Raw genomic sequence first — 22,601 nt, 5'->3', positions numbered from 1 at the left:
TACATCAAAATATCCTACAAGTACATTTTTCCTTTCAAGTACTAAAATGAATACAAAAGCGCTCAAATTGCAAGTATTATAATGAATAGAACCTGCTCCTGTGAAATCCATGGTTACTTTGCATTTCTTCTGTTGGTATGTTGTTAAAGCCTTCCATAGACAGACATGTAGCCAAAGATGAAAGCAACACATCTACAAGTCGGAATATTCTGGATAATGTCACAACATCCCACATTGACACAACAGTTGTTTTGTGAACCAAAGTGTAACAACCCTGCTTCCAGGTCTTTTCCATATAGACCTGTGATTAAAAGCTAGCGCTGCTACTGTATGATTGTTGAACATGAAGGCAAATCTTGGCCCTGCAGGCCTCCAGTTGAGAAAACAGGATCTGCTGCACTAGCTCGTGGCCTGGCCTTGTTAAGGTTGCATCACTGGGTGCATATAGCATGACTTATGTCATTTTGACCCTTTGAAACTGGCATAACTAACTTCATTTGGAGAGTGCAGCAGGAGGAAAGTTATGTGAACACACACAGCCACACAGTTCACCTCTTACAGTTCAGCTGCTGATCTCCTTTCTTTCTCTCTCTCTGTGTTGCAGGTGGAGGGGGTAGGCCTGTACTTCCGTCAGCAGCTCCTGCAGTCCCGTCATCGTGGCGCCTTCGAACTGGCTTATGTGGGCTTTGTACGCCTCACAGACATGTTGTGCAGGTGCGTATGTGTCTGTGTTCACATTCAGCATAAATGGACTGAAAGGTGATACTGTTGGACGGCCATGGGCATTAGCTTCCATCACGACAGTGAGTGTCCCTGTGCCTTGTAATTAGCAGTAGGCAAGCACACTCAGTAATGTTCTTCAGATATAATCCACTCTAAATAAATCAAGGCTGGATAATTGGATTTATTTCTAATCTGGTGCCCTCTGGATGGCCAGCAGAAAGGCATGGGTGTGAAAGAACTGAACTGCTGGTGACAGAGAAAACCCACGCTGGCACAGGGCGAACATGCAAGCCTCTGACGATCTCATTAAAAGAAACATGCAGCTCCTTTAAAGTGGAGTCAGACTGTTAAATACCCTTTAATGGTCAAACACATTAAATCATGGACAGCATGAAAATCTTGGAGAGACATCTGTGATGTTTTGGGGTGTATGAGTGCCCGTCCATCCGTCCATTTTCTTTGGGTTACCTAATCAAGCCTATCCCAGCTGGTGTAGGGTGAGAGGCGGGTCACGACCCTGGACAGGTCGCCACTCTGTCACATCTGTAGCCAATTTATGGTAAAATGGTAAATGGCCTGTATTTATATAGCGCTTTACTAGTCCCTAAGGACCCCAAAGCGCTTTACACATCCAGTCATCCACCCATTCACACACACATTCACACACTGGTGGAGGCAGCTACCTTGTAGCCACAGCCACCCTGGGGTGCACTGACAGAGCGCCCCAATTTAGAATCCTCAGTTAACCTAACCCTACTAAACTGCATGTCCCCATTTGTGCACACAGTGTGGGTAGTCTGTAGACGTGTAAAGGCACCAGGGACATGGATAGGTTTTTGAGCAAAGTACGCTGCAATCCAGACAGCGTCAGGGAAGTCTTTGCTCATTTCAGCAAAACGTTCTGCACGTAACAAAACTGCAGGAAAAGATTCGGTCCCTTATGAAACAGAAAATATGATAAAGGAGGTCCTGAAGTCCTACATCAAACAAAAACATCTCAGCTTCAGCTTGCAAATTCTTGAAATGATAACTACAACTTATAGACTGAAAGATTAATCGATCTCAGACAAAAACAGAAAAGTGCAACTCATAGCTCATAACATTTTCAAACTTTTTCTTTGAAAACCAGCATTTTGCAAAACACTTCTTTGCAGTATGAGAAAAGAAAATGACAGTTTTCCTGCGCTTAAATTGCTCAGTGAAGAGCAATAGCCTGGTTTGGCCTCAGTGCCAGTGTGCTGCCAGGGCCAGCGTTAAACTTGGCTGGAGTGACATATGACGCCAAAGTCCTCATCACCTGTGCTATTCCTAGAAATAATCTCTCTATTATTCTCCCGAGGAGGAAGAAAATATTTGTTTTAATTCTAAACGACATGAAAGAATTTCTCACTTTCATGTACCTCCCAGTTTTCCTCAATGGTGGGTTGTGGAAAACGTCTTTAGCCCTGCGGCGGGTCACCAGCCACAAAACCGTCACAGCAGTGTTGACTTTGAACCACCCAGTGCTGAGCAGTTAAAACAAAACTCACTTGTTTTGTTCTTGTGTAGAAACCAGGCTCTCTGTGCGTTGTGTAACATTTTAGCGGTCGTGTGTAGGAGTACCGGGGAGTGTGTGCGTCCTGCCGCTGGCTTGTGTGGATGCGAGTGTGTGTTTCCATGAGGGAAAGAGCAATGTGTGGATGGTATGCAGGCCGTGTGCTAGGTTATGGGGTGTTGATTGCGGGGTGCTTAACCGCAGCCTTTTGATGCTCTGCCTCGGGATCTGGCTTCGGTGTGTTCCACTGTGTTTGCACTCTTTCACTCTGTCTCTTTGTCTCTCTCTCCATTCTTCTCAGTTTTCTCTTTCATTCACTCTTTCCGTTTATCTTCACTTTCTCCTTTCTGTTTCTTTTTGACTAAATTCTTTGGTTATACAAGTGAATTTCTATCTGCTGTGGTTTCCATTTTTGTGCTGAGACATGCCCCCAGCAGTGCTGTCAGATGAACTCATTTACCCCTTAATCAACACCACCGTTCATGCAAAAGGCACAAATAAACGAGTCCCATAAAACGCTGTGTTTGTAACAGAAGTGGAGAAACTTAATGTTGTTCTACTAATAACAGCGTAATTTTGCGGTAAAACAAATATAGTTAATGTCAGTTCATGTCGAACGTCATGTCTTAATAGTCATGTCTTTCAGTAGCTTTCTTTCCAAGCTCCTCAGACAGTCTTGAGACCATCTCTCATAATAATATTTGCAGCCCTTTATTGAAGGGCCATATAGATGCATGGAAATACAGTATATAAGGCAAAAACACCATTTGGACAGTTATAACAAGCTTGAAAGTCAATATTTGGCATGACCAACTTTACTTTTCAGCATACCTGAACTCTCTTAGGCAAACTTTCTTGTCATTTCTTTAAGAAGTCTTCAGGAGTAGTTCTGCAGGCTTTTTGAAGGACATCCAAAGCTCTTCTTTGGACGTTGGCTGCCCTTTGGCCCATTCTCTGTAAAGATGGTCCCACACATGTTGAGGGGAGAGGCCAGTGCTTAATTGGTTTGGGTTGGTGTGTTTGTTTGGGATCACTGTCACTGAAATTGAAAGGTGGAAGAAAGTTTTCTTCTCTGATGAGGAAAAAATGTAACCTTATTGGTCCTGATGGTTTCCAACGTTGCTGACACAACAAGCAGATCCCACCCGAGATTTTTCTACGCGTCACAGTGGAGGCGGCGCCACAATGGTCTGGGGTGCTTTTTCCTTCAGGAGGTGCAGGGGCGTCAAACGGCCACTGGCTCTGTCCAGATGTTGCAGAGAGCATCCCTCGTGATTTATTATATGATTATTTTTTTTTTTGCCATTTGTCACGTTGTCTTAAACTTTTGATTGGGAATGTATTTCTCACTTATACAATTTTATTGCACCAATTTTATTTTGCATTTTAGCTATTTATCTATTACTGACAAAGCCACTCACGCTAACACTTGTGACCATTTTCCTCCTTTTAGCTGTTTTCACCATTAACATTTTTTGGGATATTATTGGAACATTTATTCATTGCTTTTTTACTTTGTCAATAATTTAGCCAACTTTTCACCAGTGTATATTTTGCGTTATATATTTTAACATTTATTCAAAACCTTTTACTTTAACTGTTTATTGATTATTTGCAGCTACCTGCTTTTAAAAAGAAAGTATTTGTTAGCTTGCTGGCTCAGCTAGCCGGTTATTTTAGCAAACTGTTTCAGTGTCTGTGTTCACTCTTATTTGCAACAAGTGCCGTGTACTGCTCTGTTCAACATGTGGCTGTTTTTATACATATTTTTTTATATTGAGTACTTTAATACCAGCAGTATACTGGGAAGGAACATCTGGATACAAGTACTCTGAAAGAGAAAACTGGATTTCAGTACGCATTCACTGCATGATGATGTTTGCGCCCTCACTGTGAGGCTGGATTATGCATCAGTACTACATCTTTACTCTTTCCCACAAATGTCATTGTTTTAATTTGCCCACTCTGCTTATTTGGCTTTTGTCAAACAGCTGTTTGTTACAGAAGTAACAGATCAGTGTGTGTCCACCAGAGCTGCTTCATAGATGATCAGTTTGAAACAAAAACCCCAAAACCTACTGTGGGGTCTGTCTGATTGTCAGCGGGGTTTTTAACATGCGAGCATGTATCCAGGTTTGATGAGAGTGGCCTGTTTTGGTTTTGTGTATATGGAAAATGATGAGTATGACTTTACTCATGTGTGGACTACAGTGCACAGGGAAACTTAAAAGATTTCAGTCTTTGTTGCTTACGTCCATGTCATTGTTTTGTGTGTGTTTGTGTATAAGGAGTGGAAGTGAGGCCCTGCAGCAGCTTCCTGCTCGCTGGCTTTCTGAGGTTCTGGAAGAGGTCAAATCCAGCGACCCATCATCTAAGCTGTGCGCCACGCGACGAAGCGCTGGAATACCTTTCTACATCCAGGTGTGTAAGCAATATTTTTAAAGATATAAACAGAACAAATGGGCTAAAAGATGATGCAAAGGGTGCTTGTAAGGTTTCAGATTTGTTGCTGGACTTGCTATTGACTCTAAGTGTTGGCAAGAGCCTAATGTTTAAATTTCCGACACTTCAGAAACCACAGGCTTGTCAGTAAACATCACATTCCTGTGACTTGGCTGCTGCAGAGTGTGCGGTAGAGTGGTGGTCATGTTGGTGGTCACACCAATTTCTTCATGAGTATAACTCTCTCAGGACACAGTGACCCTTTGTTGCAGCTGATTGCTTCTCTTGCTTCATCTGATAAAACTTCCAGATTTAAAAAAAATAATAATAATTTTGCAAATAGAAATGTGTCACTGCCAACTGCAGCGGTCATCCCGAAGACAAAACGAGGACCATAAGCAGTAACCATTTGGTCAAAATTAGGGTTTGCAATAGAAACCTTGTGTGTTTTTGTTCCTGTTTACTCCCAAAAGTAGCGCAATAAGCAGTTCTTGGCATACCGGTGAAGCACTCGTGCTGGAAGAACACTCCGTTTCCTAATCTAGCCATCTTTTTTTTTCCCCCCTCACGTACAACACACACACACACACACTCACTCACTCACACTCACACTCTCTGGTTGTCCCTCCCGTCAGTAGTCCCACAAATTACTAACACTGTGTTAGTCTCTGACTCTTATTTAGTCTCAGCTCGCGTCTTCACTTCCTTTGATTCCTAATATCGAAACTAGACGTGACTGAGGGGATGTTATCAGCAGTCATTTTGAAGCGGCTTACTCTTCTTTTGTGGTTTTGGTCAGACAGCCGCGTCGGTGATGTCACTGACTCGCTTGTTTTCGTGTGTGTGAGGCACGTGCGCCTCGTAGCTTGATTGAACGGGATGCTTCACATTAGTCTTAAATAAATTTAACCGACTTTCTGAAATTGACTTTTAAGGGCTCTGACGTCTTCCTGATCCTGTTTCTTTTCTTTTTGTTTTTTAAGACTTTCTAAACATTATCTGTGATGAATAGTAACATAACAGAAGAGCTTTAACAGGACAGAGCCTGACAAGTAGGCTGGGTGATTAAAACTGAGGATGAAGAGAGACGGAGAAGATAAGATGAAGGTGAATGAAGCAGAGGAAGTCTGAGAAGAAGAAGTTGCCACTTTGGCAGAACTCCAGACCACATTCCTAGACAGACATGGAGTCAGATCCGGGAAGGCTGGCTCATGCTGGTCCTGACTAGTTCATAGGAACCAGGCTAGCCCTCCTTTTCCTCTTGGCTTCCTCTGCTTCTAACCTCAGAGTTCATAAGAGCCAGATATGCCCCACCCTCTCCATCTTATCCTTCAAGGTCTAAGTCTTTACCATAAGCCAGGTAGGCCAGACACATCTGGCTTGCATCAGCTCCAGCAGAGATGACTTCTTTCTCACACAGCAAAGTGCCGTCACCTCCACACACACTCCCGCATTCCCATCTCCCACTCCGAGCTCATACAAATGATCTCGTTCAGTCAGCCTGTCAGAACAGACTAACTTATGGGATTTTATGAATGTATTTTTTGTTATTACCATATAAATGTGACTCAGTTTAGCGGGCCACGATAAAACCCTGAAGCATAGACTATTTAATAGACGGATGCAGTAGCTGCAAAGGGGCTATTTGCAGTGTACCAGCACTCCCACAGGATATCACACCTGATGTCATCATGTGATTGGTTCTTGAAAAGGCTCATCAGTAAAAACAGAAAATCATTATGGGCGAGGTCTTTAAAATAGGATATGTCTGTTGTTTTATTCTTGAACTAAAATGACTTTGCAAGCCTCACAGTTCAAAAATAATCCTTATTTATCTCATGCGAGGTCTTTGTAGCCCCTCACTTCATCCTCAGTTGGAAATAAAGCAGTTTTAGCTCCCTGTAAGTCGTCTGATTGGCTGCCCCTCACAAACAAAAGATGGGCACAGTAGCATTATCTGTTTTTTTTCTCCCCTTGCCCAGGCTCTGCTCTCCTCTGAGCCCAAGTCGTCCAGCTGCAGCCTGTTGAAGATGACCATGAGAGAGCTGATCGCTTTGGCCATGCCTTCTGCTGACAAGACCACTGACACCTCCACCGTGCCTCAGGTTTCGCCACCTAGCAGCTTCATTAATCATAATTCTAGTCAGATCTAGCCTCACAGATCAGGAAGTGAGATTTCCTGAACACAATTTTTTGTAAAAGCACAAAGGGTCATTTTTATAATCGCCTTAATGTTTCTGACACTGTATTCAAGGTGGAATTTTGTCTGTGGCTCACAGGTCCATGCTCTGAACATCCTCAGAGCTCTGTACAGGGACACTCGTCTGGGGGAAAACATTGTTCCTTTCGTCTCAGAAGGGATGCAGGCTGCAGTGCTGGGCTTCACCTCTCCTGTCTGGGCAGTGAGTCTTTACTTCCTGTTTTTTTTTTACCTCGATTTATTGTAATCTGAACATCACAACAAACCAACGTTTGGAGTGCATACTTGATCGGCGGTTACTCACTAACCCATGGTGATAATTAGCTTTTATAATTTCTCTCTCTTTGTATTCCAATTTCTTAACCTCCATTTGTTTTGTTTCCCAGGTGAGGAACTCCTCTACTCTTCTTTTCAGCACTCTGATCACAAGGATTTTTGGCGTGAAGAAAGGGAAGGACGAACACTCGAAAAAGAACAGGTTTGCTTCTCGTGCCTCTCTTGAACTCACCTACCGCGTTCAAGTTTCAAGCTGTGTGCATCAGTGCGTAAAAGGTCAAGAAAGTCACAAATACTAGTTTAAAAAAAGCTCTTGTTTAATAGTGAGCATTATTTGCCTTAAAATAAACAAACAAACAAAAAAATCACATAATTCAACAGACATAAAGATAAGATAAGATAAGATAACCTTTATTAGTCCCACACGTGGGAAATTTGTTTTGTCACAGCAGGAAGTGGACAGTGCAAAAGTTATGAGGCAAAAATTAGAATACAATAAGAATAAATACAGTACACAACTGTACAGAATAGAATAAAATAAAATACTATATACAGTAGAATAAAATAAAATAAATATACAATAAGATAAAAATAGAATACAAATACAAATACTATATACAACTGAGTAAAAATACAACGATGACAGAAAGGATTATTGCACTTAGTATTATTGCATATGTATGGATGTGTGTGCTTGATCAGTTAAAGTCTTTATTATGGAGTCTGACAGCAGTGGGGAGGAAAGACCTGCGAAATCTCTCCGTCTCACACCGTGGGTGCCGCAGTCTCCCACTGAAGGAGCTGCTCAGTGCTGTCACAGTCTGCTGCATGGGGTGGGAGATGTTGTCCAACAGGGATGACAGCTTAGCCGCCGTTCTCCTGTCACTCACCACCTCCACTGGGTCCAGAGGGCATCCTAGAACAGAGCTGGCCCTTCGGATCACCCTGTTCAGTCTCTTCCTGTCCCCAGCAGAGATGCTGCTGCCCCAGCAGACCACGCCATAAAAGATAGCAGAAGCCACAACAGAGTCATAGAATTTCTTCAGGAGTGGGCCCTCCACTCCAAACGACCTGAGTCTCCGCAGCAGGTACAGCCTGCTCTGCCCTTTCCTGTAGAGGGCGTCTGAGTTATGAGTCCAGTCCAGTCTATTGTTCAGATGAACAATAAAATGAGAAATCTAAATCAAAATTTGCAGTTCAATGAATGTAATTAATCCATATTTGTACTACAACAACAGCAACAATCAAACACTCATTGCATGTTCTTAAAGCTGAGATAATAAAAAAGGCCCAGTTAAACACTGGTTATGTTACCATTTAACCACAAAGGGGTGCTGTTGTAACACCACCCAGGCTGAAGGGCAGTTTTTCACTCTGCTCAGGCTTCCTGACTGCAGGATGCAGGTTTTCCTCTGTTCCTGGAATATCAACAAGGAAATGACATGGGAAGCACAGAATAGGGGGAAGTCTTGCTTGGAAATGTAATCTGCAACTAAATTACTGTTACTGATATAATATGAAAAGTAATTGAGTCTTCCCAGATGAGGTCAACAACATAACAAAAAAGGCACTTTTTGCACCTCGGGGTGCTTTTATGTTTCTTACATAGAGAACAGAGTGGCTGATGATTAAAAACGGAGAGAATGGAATCACTAAATCTGAAACTTGTTTTATGAAACTTGAATTATTAAAAATTTAAGAGCTCGATCACATTTTTCCTCTCAGCACCAGCCAGTGTTGGCAGGAGTTTGTTTTTCTGAGTGTTCCAGCTGTTCTTCCTCTCCACTGTCACCAAGTGCTGATCATGTCTGTTCTTTCTTTAATATTGTAGGATCTAACTTATAAACCCATTTTTTGCTGTGAACTGCTCTAGAATAAATAAAACTAAGCAGAGCTGAAAGAAATCCTGGTTTCAGACCTGGCGTTTAAGAAGACTTTGTCTTTAAAAGCAGTAAGACGGTAATGTTTAGACTAGCAGTCCCAACAGCGCAGGTGATGAAGAGCTGTCAGATGCTGAGTGTTGGATACGATGATATATTTATGTGCTGATCTACAACCGTCACCCAGAATGGGTTTTGGCTTGTGTAAATGACAAATGTATCTGTTCGTTATTTTAGCTGGAAGGTTATCAGCTCTGCTGTCAGAGATTGTTTGAAAGATTGTGGATTGTTCCTGAGGTTTCAGAAAGAGTCTTAAATTCTAACAGGCTCCCAAAGCCTTGTCAAACCACCATCCAAGTGTTTGGAAACCTTGAAATTAAAAATTATAGCCTGTGCTTATCGAGTGTTCTTTCTAAGTATGTTTTATAATCTGTTGTTTGTAACTCGAGCGCAGCATAACTGGATAGTTGGTTTGCGATCTTCCATTTTGTCTCTGACTCTCACAGCGCGCACAGATACCTGCTAATAAGTGCTGCGTAACACAAACCTCTGAGGTTGTCCTGTACAGCTTGAACTGTCACGCAGATGGCCTCCCTCAAGAATACTTTGGTGTTCAGAGGAGTTCGTGAGGAGCTCTCTGGTTGCCCAGATCTTGGATGTGCTGCACACTCACGACCTTTGATCGCAAGGCAGTTGAACAGGTTGCCTGATAGGAGGCATTGAGCACAACTCGAGGGGACTCGACTCCTCTGGCTGCCAGCTCGATGTATTGCTGTAAAGCTGTACGGCTGCAGAATATCCGGCTGGTGTGAAGGTTGGTTTTCAACCTTTTCAGTGGTAATTACGGGGTGAAAGCTGATAAGACCACTCACTAATGATGGGAGCACTGCTAGGCTCTCTGCATCCCAGCTCCCACTTTGTTCTTTATGTGCTTTGTTTTTGTGAATAAAAACATTGTATGAAATCAGCCTGTCAGCACAAGAATATTAGCATGCTGTCAGAACCACAGAGCTGTTGGCCCGACTGTAGATTCTGCGTCTTGTTAAGCGTTACTTCACTGCCCTTACCCTAACCCTGCAGAGTGGCCTTGCACAACTTGTAACCATAATATATAAATCCCTCACATGACTGATAGCTTATTTTCCTCCGGTGAAACTGATACAGGGATCCGTCTAATATTCCGAGCACATTAAAACAAACATGGTAATAATGTGCATGTACTGTTTGGCTGCCTGTGCGACACTTATGTTCAGCGTCTATATTCAGCTCAGAAGAGATTTGTTACTGCGTGTATAATCTGGGGTAAAGTTTCCCAGGGTTTTGGGTCGTGCTCAGTCTGGTTCCCTGTGCTGTGTTTCTACTGTCTGCCTTACTGAAGCCCGCTGAACGTTAACCAAGCTAACAATGCTGCACTTTATCTTGTCTGCTTTTACTTGTGTTTTCAGTCTGTTGTCGAGCCCTCTGCATAGCTCTCTGTTAGTCACTTCCTCCTTATCTGTTTATTCTCGTTATTAATGCAGGGAGTTATTTTTATGTGCCCGTGGGAGTGTGAGCGTGCTACAGTTAATAACAAATAATAAGTGATGGTGAAGAGAATTAGCTTTTGATCCCTGAATCTTTCATTTGACTTTCAGAGGTACATGTTTGTGTTTTAGTGTTCTTGGTCTCTGATTATTTTTCTCTTCTTGCAGCATGTTAGTCATAATACGCGCGGGTCCAGAAAGCTGCGTCTCATTTATAATTGTGTCTCTGAGAATTTGAGTGTTTTCCAAAGTCTGGTCTGTGTTATTACCGTGATTTTATGGTTGTGAAGTGTGGCAGCAGAAAATGTATTGTGACAGCTTGTCCAGTCTAATATTCGTGTGTGTGTGTGTGTGTGTGTGTGTGTGTGTTTCTTGGTCGACTGAAGCCGGAGCATAAACGCATCTCTCTTTCTCACACAAACCAGTTTATTTGTGTCATTATGTGTATTTGTGTGTTTAAAAGGGCTGAGCATTTCGGGGTGTGTGGGAATTTCAGCTGTGTATTTTCCGAAGTTGCTCACATTCAGGCGCGTCGTTTGCTTGCCGATCGCCGTTCCACTAAGCTCCAGGCTCTGGGCCCTCTCGCCTCTCGCTGACCGCACAGTGATGCTGATCCGATACAGTTTGTTGAGATAAACGTGAGCATAAACAAAACTGACAGAGCAAAGATTGTACTCTGCACTCCAAGCAACAAAAAAACCTACCAGTTGTAACAAGCTCTGGCATAGCAGTGGAAAAAGGAACCTGGGATCTATTCAGTGTGTGCTAACCCGGGTGTTAAGATACTGGGAATGCTCTGGGATCAAGTAAGTGTCAGGTTTTTTCTCACTTTAAACTTCAGCAGCACAGTTTGATTTGCTTGTGCTGTAGTCTTTATATTTGATATGTTATCAGAAAAATGGGCTTAAGGAGCAGTAAGAAAATGCTACGACTTCCCCTAAAAAATCAAAAACCAAATCTGATCTTAAATCTGTTCATCCTTCAAACTAACTCAGAGACCAAACAGCAGTTTTCAAAGAGCCTGTTCTGATCGAAACTTAAGGCAGAAGTGCGATCGATCGTTTTTCTTTCTGAGGGAGAAGATTCACCACGAATGACCCCAACTGTGTTTTGTGCCACTTCGCTGCGGGAAACTTTCCTTGGAAAACTCCATTTTTGGCCCCACCTACAAATAGATTTGTTTACAAATGACCCTTCTCGGTAGATTTCATCCTCTTTTCCCCATCTACGCTCACAGAATGCGCTGCAAATCTACAAGTGCGAACGATCAGAATGGGAAGTTGTGCAGAGTTGCAAAAGGAAACTACCTATTAGGCAAGCTATATTTAAATTATGTTTTGTTTTTTTTTTTTATAGGCGGATGTGTGGAGCTAGTGTACCGTCCCTACACACTGCTCCCCGGGCGCCTGCTTAGTGGGCTGCCCACTGCTTCACTGAGTGAATGGGTCAAATGCAGAGAAAAACAAGTAATTTCCCCATGGGGATCAATAAAGTATCCATTATTATTATTATTATTATTATTATTAACCGCTGATGTATCATTGCGCAAACACTGTTGTGCTATTGTAGCTGGTCAACCTGATGATGGCTGCAGCTACGTGACAGTTATTTTAGTTCAGTGGTTCTCGCTCCTATAAATGGCCAAAAAGGTCATTCTGAGGCACCGTCTTCATCAGAATGAGAAGCAAATTTAAAATTTCACTCTAAAAGTTGTCATTGGACTGTTTCCAGTCGAAAAAGTCCAACAACTCTATCAATTGAAGCGTGTCAGCACTTCAGTCAAATTGTGTGATCAAATTGTTGCACTGCAGGAATCATGATTCATATCTCATAGTTAATATAACTGAAAATAAACAGTTTTTGGCCGTGAAATGTAGTGAAGAAGAATAAAAATGTATTTTTAAATATTATTTAACCTTTATTTATACAGGTAGTCACATTGAGATCCAATGTCTCATTTGTAAGAGAGACCTGTCCCAGACAAACAGATGCTATTAAAATACTTTTAGTTTATTTTCTCCGTCACCTGTTGGTGTAAAAACTATGAACCCACAAACGAGACATGACCTTTTCACATACACCTCTGCGGGGCTGTACGATATGACCAAAATCTCATATGTGACATTTATCGTCCCGACAACGTTATATATCACAAAAATGTTACATTTTCGGTGAATCTCGGGCAACTTGATTTGCGTGCAGTGTTTTCAGTTGGGCGGCGTGTACCTGAGGTCGAGTGTTACATCAGTTTCTTTGTGAGTATTTATTACACGACGTGCTGCGGGGAAAAGCCTGTTCTAAGGTTTATTTTTTAGCACCTGACGGCTCTTTTTAGATTCTCGTCCATAAACGCTCTGCATACTATTTCACCTGATTCAGTTTATTTTGAAAATTCTCAACAGAATCTTCAGCTTTATTGTGAAAGGTTTATGTGGAAAATAAAGAAGCGGACGGCGGAGCCACGCGATGGTTTTACCGTTTTTATTTGTTGCTAACGACAACGAATAAAAACAGTCGCTTGCCCGTCCGTAGGTTGGTTATATTAAATATAAGAGAAAGAGAGAACTGTAAGAAATTCTACAGTGACCATTAAAACGATGGGAAAAAAAATGGCAGTAAATAGTTTATTTTGCGACACCATGAAACAAACGAGAGCATAATATGAAACATAGACGTTTTCATATCGTCATCGGATATATATCGTTATATCAAACAGCCCTACACTTCCGCCTTCCTCCTCTCTCCTTCTCTGACGCCTTCCAGGGGAAGGAGAGAAAGAAAGGACACAAACACTCATCCCATTTGACCTGATTCAAGTCAGCATGTTTACTGGGATGGATGTGCAGAACCACAACTGTGTGTTTTATATTAAATAAGTGTGTGTGTGTGTGTGTGTGTGTGTGTGTGTGTGTGTGTGTGTGTGTGTGTGTGTTTGTAGTGTAGAATCCAGTTGTGACTGAAGCACTATGTGATCTCTCCAGTCTTGTGATCAAGTGCTTGGCAGAGCAGACCTCTTCCCTTTAGGAATGACTTTATTTAGATGAGTCGAGTTAAATAAAAACTTTATTGGCCCTGAGGCTGAATGGCGGTTGTAGCAGAGAGACCGCCCGTGTTAAATATAAAGTTTGTCATTTTATTGACGTGTGTGTGAATACATAAGCAGAAACATGTGACAGCAAAAGGGGTGCAGTGGATATATGGATCCACACACAGATCGGTTTCCATTTGTAGGTGTGGGTAAGCAAACATTAAGGTTTGATTTGTTTAGACACAGAGTATTTATCCTGAGAACGTCTCCTTATCAGAGCTTCTCAGTATTTGGCAGGAGGCTCGCTCCATTACCTCCCTCCCCCCATCGCCTATGGCTCGACTTGGTACTGTTTGTCACTTTTATAGAAGGGGAGTTCCTGGTACATAGGAATTTAATCACAACTAACAGTAATTTAAGTAAATGAAGCTCAAGTTGGAGCACAATAAAACTACTAGTTTCCTTTTTTATTTGTCCTCTTGTTTAACGTTATACTTGCTTTACTTGTGAATCTCTTTGTAGCTTGAAATCACCTTCCTGTTTTGCTTCCCAGCTGCTTCCGATCTTCGACTCTAGCTCAGTGGCGTCTGGTAAAGTACTTTTTTCCACAGGGGCTCATTTTCATTCATTTCTCTTTTTGCATAATAATTCTCCTTACAAACAAACAACCCTTCTTTCTATGTTCCTTTGCTCTACATCCAGCATTTTTCAGACTATAATATTTCAAACCTCATAGACGCAGACAAGCAATCCAAAAAGTAATAAACTTTCCAGCTTTATTCCTTCTTTCTTTTTTAGGTTTGTTACTCTAATGTTTCAGTGTCTGCTATAAAGGGTGGGCTCCACATATTTCACTTGTCAGAGTCTATTTACTCTTCAGGCAGAGCAGCACACAGTGTGTGAGAGCAGTCCTGTGACTGTTTAATAGCAGCCTTCTTGAGTTTTGGCTTAAGCCTGCCCCCTGCGAGTTTCAAGAGGAAGTCCTGCATTACAGCTCGGAAAACAAGAAAAAATACCCGAATTCCATTTATAGGGATCGCAAGTTCCTCAGCCTCTGCTGCTCTGAGTTTGCATTTATTTTAATGTGCACTTTTCAAGCTTGAAATTAATCACATATATGTATGTATATTTAATTATATATATATATATATATATATATATATATATATATATATATATATATATATATATATATATATATATATATATATATATATATATATATATATATATATATATATATGGGGTGCAACGATACACAAAATTCACGGTTCGGTTCGGTTCGATACTTTGGTGTCACCGTTCGATATTTTTTCGATACAAAAAAATGTTCATGCCTTTTTAATTTGTCATTTATTAAAATTATAAATATATATATTTTAACTCAAAAGTACAGTTTTTAAATTTAATGTTGCTGAAACAAAAGTAATTAAAAAAATAAATATATCTCAGGGCTCTCAAAATTTCAAAATCCCTGGTAGCCCTTCGGGCAGGGACGCTTCAGTTTTTGGTAGCCCAAAATAAATGTAAGTAGCCCGAATAAAAAAAGAGAGCAATTTTTTGATTGATGTTTTGTTTCCTGCTTTGTTTGCTTTACAATATTATACATTAAAGTATAATATTGTAAAGGAAACAAAACATTAATCAAAAAATTGTTGAAAAACAAATTACAACATTGTATAAAAATTACAGTCATCAACTCAAATACTTGGTTCTAACTGAACAGAAATTTCTATGAACTTGTAAGAACTGTGTAGGACATGAATCAGTCTGTGTCAGATCCTGAATTTGAAATTTCCACTGAAGTCACGGGTAAGAGACAAGTGGAACCAAGATCAAGGCCATTTGCTTTTTGAAGTTTGCAAAGACTGCTAAATTTTGCCAGTGGTAGTTCACTCTTTGCAACATAGTACGCTGTTCTAAACAGATTTTTCAGGTTTATTTTTAGTATGTTATTTGCAATTGGTGTTTGTTCTGGGAAAGATAGTGCAGACTGAGCAATAATGCATTTCTTTTTTTTTTTTTTTTTCTGCTTTTTTCAAATGGTGAAATTTATTTTAAGCTAAATATAGAACTTAAATGTGTTATGGAAAGTGCTGTGCTACTACAAAAGATCAGAGGGATGCAGTTTTGGAAAGAATAAAGCCTATTTGAACACTGCCTTACAGAGCAATTTGGGGGCATTGATTATGTTAATAATCAAATCAAGGGCTTTAAAATTAAGGGGTAAACACTACCCTATATCAGCTACTCTACCACATGTCCCAGTGAGCCTTAATGATGGAAAGATGGATCCTCTCGAATCAAATACAATCTATATAAACAAATTACAAAACTGACTGATGTAGAAAAGTTGTTTTTTTGTCCGATCACAACTGAAACTTTTTGCTGCATCTCCACAAAACCTATGTAAATAATGTAGCTTAAACAGCATTAAAGACAGTATATTCTTTAAACTGCTATATAGTGGTGTATAAATTTAGGACCACATGATGATACTAACTTGGGGTTTTAACTTCCTACCTATTCTTTTTTTTTTTTTTTTTTTTTTTTTTTTTTGCATTTCTCATGGGTTCTAATGGGGGCCTTTCTTAAAATGACTGGTCCCAGTAACAAAGGCACTTGTCGACTGAGAAATCGAGAGAAAACCAACAACACACCTGGCAGAACACTATGTTATTTACACGGGTGCACATAAGTGGTCCGCATGTGCGCATTCACTGTCAAAATAAAAGAGCGCACCAGATAAGAAGTTGCAACGCGCGTTTGCGTCCATATAAAAGGCTGTTTTTGTCCGCTAGAGTGGGATTTTCACGGCACATTCCGCACCACATCTCTGTGCGTTCATCATTTGTTTGAAGCCAGCTCACCTCCTGCAACCACTTTTCCGAGAATACGTGCTTCTTTTGTGGTTCAGCCTGCTGACAATTCTTTGGAGGTGGAGGAACACCAAAGTAATTGCTTAAAGGAGCTTCTTCGACATCTTTAAGAGTTCTAAACAAATGTCTGTCCTCCTCCAGAAAATCTTATGTATGCAAACACGCGTTGCAACTTCATATCTTGTGCGTGTTTTTTATTTTGACAGCGAATGCGCACCTGCGGACCACTTATGTGCAGCCCTGGTTATTTAGCTCGTCATATTGCAGCCACAGAAATTCTTTTGTCCATGAAACCATAAAGCTGCACTTTCTTTTTGCCTTATAGTCTGATTTGTCATAACTTTTCCGTTTTGCGGTAAGCTTTTCTTTGGCTGTCACTTCTTCACCCTGACGTGTCTTATTTGGCTCAGCAGAACTGAAATATATATCCTGCTGCTTTTACACACACACTCACATAAGCTCAGCGATTCTCTGCGCGATCAACCTCTCACATGTTTAAGCTGCGGGAGATTTCACTTGTCATGTTTGCATAGTAAGCTAACGATTGATAAGACGATGTCAGAGGAATTGGTGCGCAAATTATCATCACTCACCAATCAGTGCTGTCGCTCTCTATACACAGTTCGCGCGATTGCAAAGTGAAAGCAAAAAACAAGCGCAAATTCAAACGCGATTTCAATATGTCACATATTGACAGTGGCTCACCGATGCCAATGACATAATTACCCAGCTACATTTCCGAAAGAATGCAAAAGCATTGACATATAGTTTTCCTTCCTACAATAGCCCGACGGGCAGGGCAAAGATAGATTTTATAGCCCGACTGGAAAAATCGCTAGCCCCGGGACGTCGGGCTAGCGATTTTTCATCTTTGGAAAAGAGAGTTTATTACAGAGAAATGGCTCTTTCCAAAATAAAAGCTATACTATACGCTTCTTCTGGGCTATATTCTCAGCAGCATATTGTAGCGGGTCAGGGCTGTTCGGGGTTCTGTTTGTACAGTTATGTTTTGTTTATGTTGCCATAGTGACGGGTGACGCCCTCTCGCTGCGACGGTGTGTCCTTCCGGGGTCAGAGGGCGCCCTGTGTGTTGTTGTTGTTGCTGTGCGGTTGCTGCGCTGAGCAGTTAGCTAGCGGCAGTGTTCTTCTGCAGATGTCAATAAACGGCTGTGCTCCCTGGCTAGCTCACGGGAAGCAAGACCAAACGACACCTCCGTCTCCTCCTTGTCTGAGCTCGCCACAATATTAAACATATCAGGTCCCCATAAGGAGAATCATGTGCTAACGGCTCTCTAAATGACTCGGGTAAAGTTTGTAGCATGCGTGCTTGTTGTTTTTGTCTGCTTCCACTTATCTTTGCACTAGGATGATGTCGGCGTAAATGTGCAGTCATATTCGTTGTGTTCCCACTAGTGCTGTCAGCGTTAATCTCGTTGAAATGACGTTAATGCCACAACACGGCAAATCTCCGTTAACGAGCTACCCCTGCTTGGGGCTAGACGGCCAACACGTTAACGAGCTAACTGTGCTAACACACTAGTTCCCACCCATGTAATTGAGCATTTCGTGGCACATCCAACATACTGTTTTACTTTAGTCCATGACGCGCTTACCTTCAGGGTCATACCTCACATGAAAACCAAAATAATTCCAAACGCCAGATCTGAATGAGGGTGGGGGAGGTTCAATTTGCCATGTTGCAAGGTGAGCTTAACTTCTGTCTTGCTAGCTTGCCCTGCGCTCTTCCTTCTGACGATGCTGTCTGTGTTGAGCGCTCAGTGGATCTGCGCTCCACAGTGCAGCCTAGGCGGAGTAGTCGAACGCAGATTCACTGAGCGCTCCACACAGACAGCATCGTCAGAAGGAAAGTTGATAAAATAAATTACAAATGTTGTATTGTTCGATACATATGCGTACCGAACCGAAAGCACTGTATCGAACGGTTCAATATCGATACGAGTATCGTGGCACCCCTTATATATATATATCTCATATATGTGATTATAGTAAATAATCCAGGGGCAGCAGCTACCTTGTTGGTGGTGGTGTTAAAGCTGGATGCCACCTGGTGTGAAACGTGTCGTACCACAGTGTGTGACCACAAGTTCTCTAAACGTTTCTTATGACTTTTGGTTTTCCGTAGCATTAATCTTCCGTTCCACCACATCCCAAAGGTGCTCTATTAGACAGAGCTGATTTTAAAGGGTATTTTAGTCAATTAAACTCATCGTCATGTTCAACAAGCCATTTTTTTTTTCATGGTTTAAGCTTTGTCTTCCTCCTAGCGTTTTTCCCGCTCGGTTGCAGGGTCCGCTTTTCTGCAAAGTCGTCTCCACTTGGGTCGGTCAAGGGCGTCGGTCAGATCGGCTTCGATCTTCTTCACGTCGTCCTTGATTCGGTCCATCCATCTCCGCTTTGGTCTGCCTCTAGGTCGACGTCCTTGGGGGCTGAGCCGCACCACTTTCATGGTTTAAGCTTTGTGACTTGGCATTTTTGCTACTTGACGGGTACAGTACTCAGGTAGAGTAGACTGTGGTATTTAAATGATGTTCAGTTGGTGCTACAGCGGTCCTGGACGTACCCCCAGCCCACATCATTAAAAAAAGGCAGGGTGGATCCGTCTTTTCATGTCATTTATTCAAAATGCTGACACTATCATCCAAATATGACGGCAGAAATCGGGGCTCATCAGACCAGCCAATGTTTTTCCAAGCTTCTATTGTCATGGGAATTCTACCCTGAATTTCATGCTGTTGGCTGACAGGAGCAGTGTGGTCTTCTGCTGCTGTAGCCCATCTGCACGTGTGTTTAGAGATGGTCTTCTGCATACCCTGATTGTAACAGGTAGTTGCTTTACTGCCAGTTCTGCCAGTCCACTGACATCAACAAGGCCTTCTCACCCAGAGAACTTCTGCTCACTGGATATGTTTTGTTTTCCTCACCATTCTCTGTAAACCCTAGAGATGCTTGTGTGGGAAACTCCTCATAGAGTAGCAGTTTCTGAAATACCTGCCTGCTTCTGAAAACCATGCTTTGGTCATTTTGACCATGTTTACACGTCTGAATACATTGTGGTATTGGCATCTATGAGCGCTTAAGCAGGTGTACCTAATGAATTGGCAGATCGTATTTTATATGGAACCTTTACTATACACTTCACCGAATATATCAAAGATGCTTGTTTGTGAATCCTTATTTCTGATTGTCGTTGTAAGAGCTCTCTCTCTCTCTCTCTCTGCCTGCAGGATGACGGGTCGAGAGTTTTTCACCCGCTTTCCGGCTCTATACCCGTTCCTTCTGAACCAGCTGGAGGAAGCTGCAGCCACAGTGGAAAGGTAAGGCGGCGCTCTTAAATCCACACACGCACACTTGCCGTGGCTTTTTGCACATCCTTGGTCCTATTATGGGTTCACTTTGACTTGCATTTCAGCTCTACAAGACAGCCTTTTTTGTTTGCTTAAGCTGATTAAGCAGTGGTGCTTTTCACTGGCAGGCTTTCTGGTGGAAGAAGCAAGGATAGCGCAACTTTTCATCAGTCCGGAAGCTAGGTTTTTCTCAAAGAGCTCGGCTCTTTTTCCTCTGCATTGAATTCTCATGTGGGCCTTTTTCTAAACTGCTTAGCTGACAGACAATTGTTCAAAGCACAGAGCTTTACGAGCGAATAAAACAAATGTCTTGTTGAGATTTTGCTACAGTTTTTGGAGTGGAGAGTTGGGTCCACTTGGGTTCATCGGTCTTATCTTTGTCAGCTCACTCCAGACTCCCTTTTTAAAAGCATATGAGTCATCCAACAGCTGCCCAGGCAGCCTTATCTTAATATGGATCCAATTAATTGAAAGCTCTTTCAGGCCAGCTCTTTCACAATTCCCCCCTACTCCCCGCGACCCTTGTTAAAACATTTGCAAATTTCCCACGGAACCAGATCCCGGCTGTCTGACTTCCCACATCTCAGCGTATCGCACCACCCAAACAGACCAACCGCACCAAACTGTAGCCATACGCTGCAGGACTGGAGGTAAGAGGGCTGCTGTTAGTGGTTTTTTAAACAGACGTGAAAGAGTGTGTTTCCAAAATAGGCCAACGATATAGGAAAGATTATAGAAGCAGGATCTGGACCTGTGTAAGGCTGTATATTTGTGGATTATGTAATCCGCCCTTCCTGCAGAAATCCCTCTTATTACTAAAGCTGCGAGATGTGTAGTACACAAGCTGACATGGAAAACACTGGACAAGCAGAGTATGTGCTTCTTCCTGCAGTAAGCATTGTTGTTGCATGCAGACAAGTCTTGCTGATGTTGGCATGTTTCAGCCTTGATGAGCTTTGTAATCATAGTTTTTAAATAAAATTCTTGGTGGCAGTATTTAAACCTGCAAAGCTGACTCTGATTATCTTCTTTTAATACTCACTGTAGTGACTATTAAACAGTTTTCATAGCTGTATGGATTCAAAAAATTCTGAAGTCTTTACTCCTGATAAAAGGCGCTTTTCATTACTTTATGAGCTTTATTAGCTCCAAAAGCTCAGTTTCACTTGTTGATAGCAAAGCAATGCAGATGGACCAGCACATGGCATGCTCTCTACAGGCATTCAAGCCTTATTAGAGTCACCAAGTGTTTGATGCTGGGCAGCTAGTGTACAGGGTGTTTCCCTGACAGCAGCTGGTTACTGTGAGAGATGACCTGTTATCACTGCCTGCACAGCTGAACAGTGATCTCTGTATAATCAACCCCCTACACTCTGATTCTTACCTCTTAAAAATGACTCCCACCATGAGTTTAAACTGTTTTTATTTTATTGTTATAGAAATATTGTTTAAAGCACCATCTTTCTGCCATCATTCTCCTTTTTTGTTTTTTTGGCAACACGTTACACTGTATATCCATATATTTTATATATACTATCCTTAAATGAAGATAAAGATACTCATCATGGTATCAAACAAAGTCAGATGAACTTCAGGGATATGGATGTGTTGAGTTAGAAAGCACAAAACATTGTGAATCCATTTCATGTATTTACAAAGTAACCACCAGAGAGCTGCTCATGTACATTTATCCAGTCAAACAGTAAGAAACGAACTCCATGAGCATCACATTAGGTCCTTTGCCCAAGAACGCCAAAAGTGGCAGATGAACCACTTGCACACCATCCTGTTCACAGATAGCAGCAGGTTCACAACGAGCACCTGTGATACACGTGAAAGAGTTTGGAGACGCGGCGGTGAACGTTAAGTGGAGAGCTGGAAACCCAACGGCCCAGCAGTCATTCCTGTTAGATTTCAGACTTCCACTTAAAGTCCGGCACCTGGAGAGCATGCATAGTGGGCGCATTGCAATAGGTATTCTAAGTGGATGAGTCCACGCAGTCACAAAAACCAGGCAGGCACATGGAGCTCCACACAGACCCACTGATGACGAAACCTGCGTCACTGAGACCCGAGTGGGCCCTAGTAGACTGCTTCAGAAAGTCGCACAGACTCCATGTAATGGTAAAGGGCCTGTATTTGTATAGCACTTTTCTAGTCCCTAAGGACCCCAAAGCGCTTTACACAACCTGTCATCCACCCATTCACACACACATTCACACACTGGTGATGGCAAGCTACATTGTAGCCACAGCCACCCTGGGGCGCACTGACAGAGGCGAGGCTGCCAGACACTGGCGCCACCGGGCCCTCTGACCACCACCAGTAGGCAACGGGTGAAGCGTCTTGCCCAAGGACACAACGACTGAGACTGTCCAAGCCGGGGCTCGAACCGTCAACCTTCCGATTACAAGGCGAACCCTGACTGTGATACCCTGACTGTCTCAGATCCACTCTGAGACCTTATCCTGCTGCAGTGGGTCCTTCATGGTGCAGGAGTGTCTGGTCCTTAGGTAATCAGACTGTGCTAGACATTTTCTAGATGAGAAAGATTCACAGTTCTTATCCACCCACTGTCAGCCTCAGATATCCCTTCACTTAAAGATCCGAGAATAGATTAAAATCCCTGAAACCACGGCTTTTTGCTAACACATTACTTGCACATATATGCTAACCTTGTTTTGTTTTCTTTTTTTAAACTCTGTTCATGCTTAATGTTGGCATCCAGTATTATCACAGTGTATATGTGAT

General features: G+C 42.1%; 1 protein-coding gene across 3 annotated transcripts in view; it reads left to right on the top strand.

The window, feature by feature from the left end:
* The window catches only part of thada (THADA armadillo repeat containing), a 124,731-nt gene that overhangs the window by 27,053 nt on the left and 75,077 nt on the right, over positions 1-22,601 (top strand). For all 3 annotated transcript variants that reach the window (XM_082556234.1, XM_082556235.1, XM_082556236.1), the window contains exons 22-27: positions 605-714; positions 4,546-4,678; positions 6,682-6,804; positions 6,979-7,101; positions 7,286-7,377; positions 19,731-19,820. In XM_082556234.1, coding sequence (XP_082412360.1) covers positions 605-714; positions 4,546-4,678; positions 6,682-6,804; positions 6,979-7,101; positions 7,286-7,377; positions 19,731-19,820 — 671 coding nt within the window. The remainder of the gene's footprint in view (positions 1-604; positions 715-4,545; positions 4,679-6,681; positions 6,805-6,978; positions 7,102-7,285; positions 7,378-19,730; positions 19,821-22,601) is intronic.

The sequence above is a fragment of the Aulonocara stuartgranti genome, assembly GCF_965226115.1.
Source record: "Aulonocara stuartgranti genome assembly, chromosome: 13".
Lineage (NCBI taxonomy): Eukaryota > Metazoa > Chordata > Actinopteri > Cichliformes > Cichlidae > Aulonocara > Aulonocara stuartgranti.
This window is presented reverse-complemented; position numbering and strand designations above follow the sequence as displayed.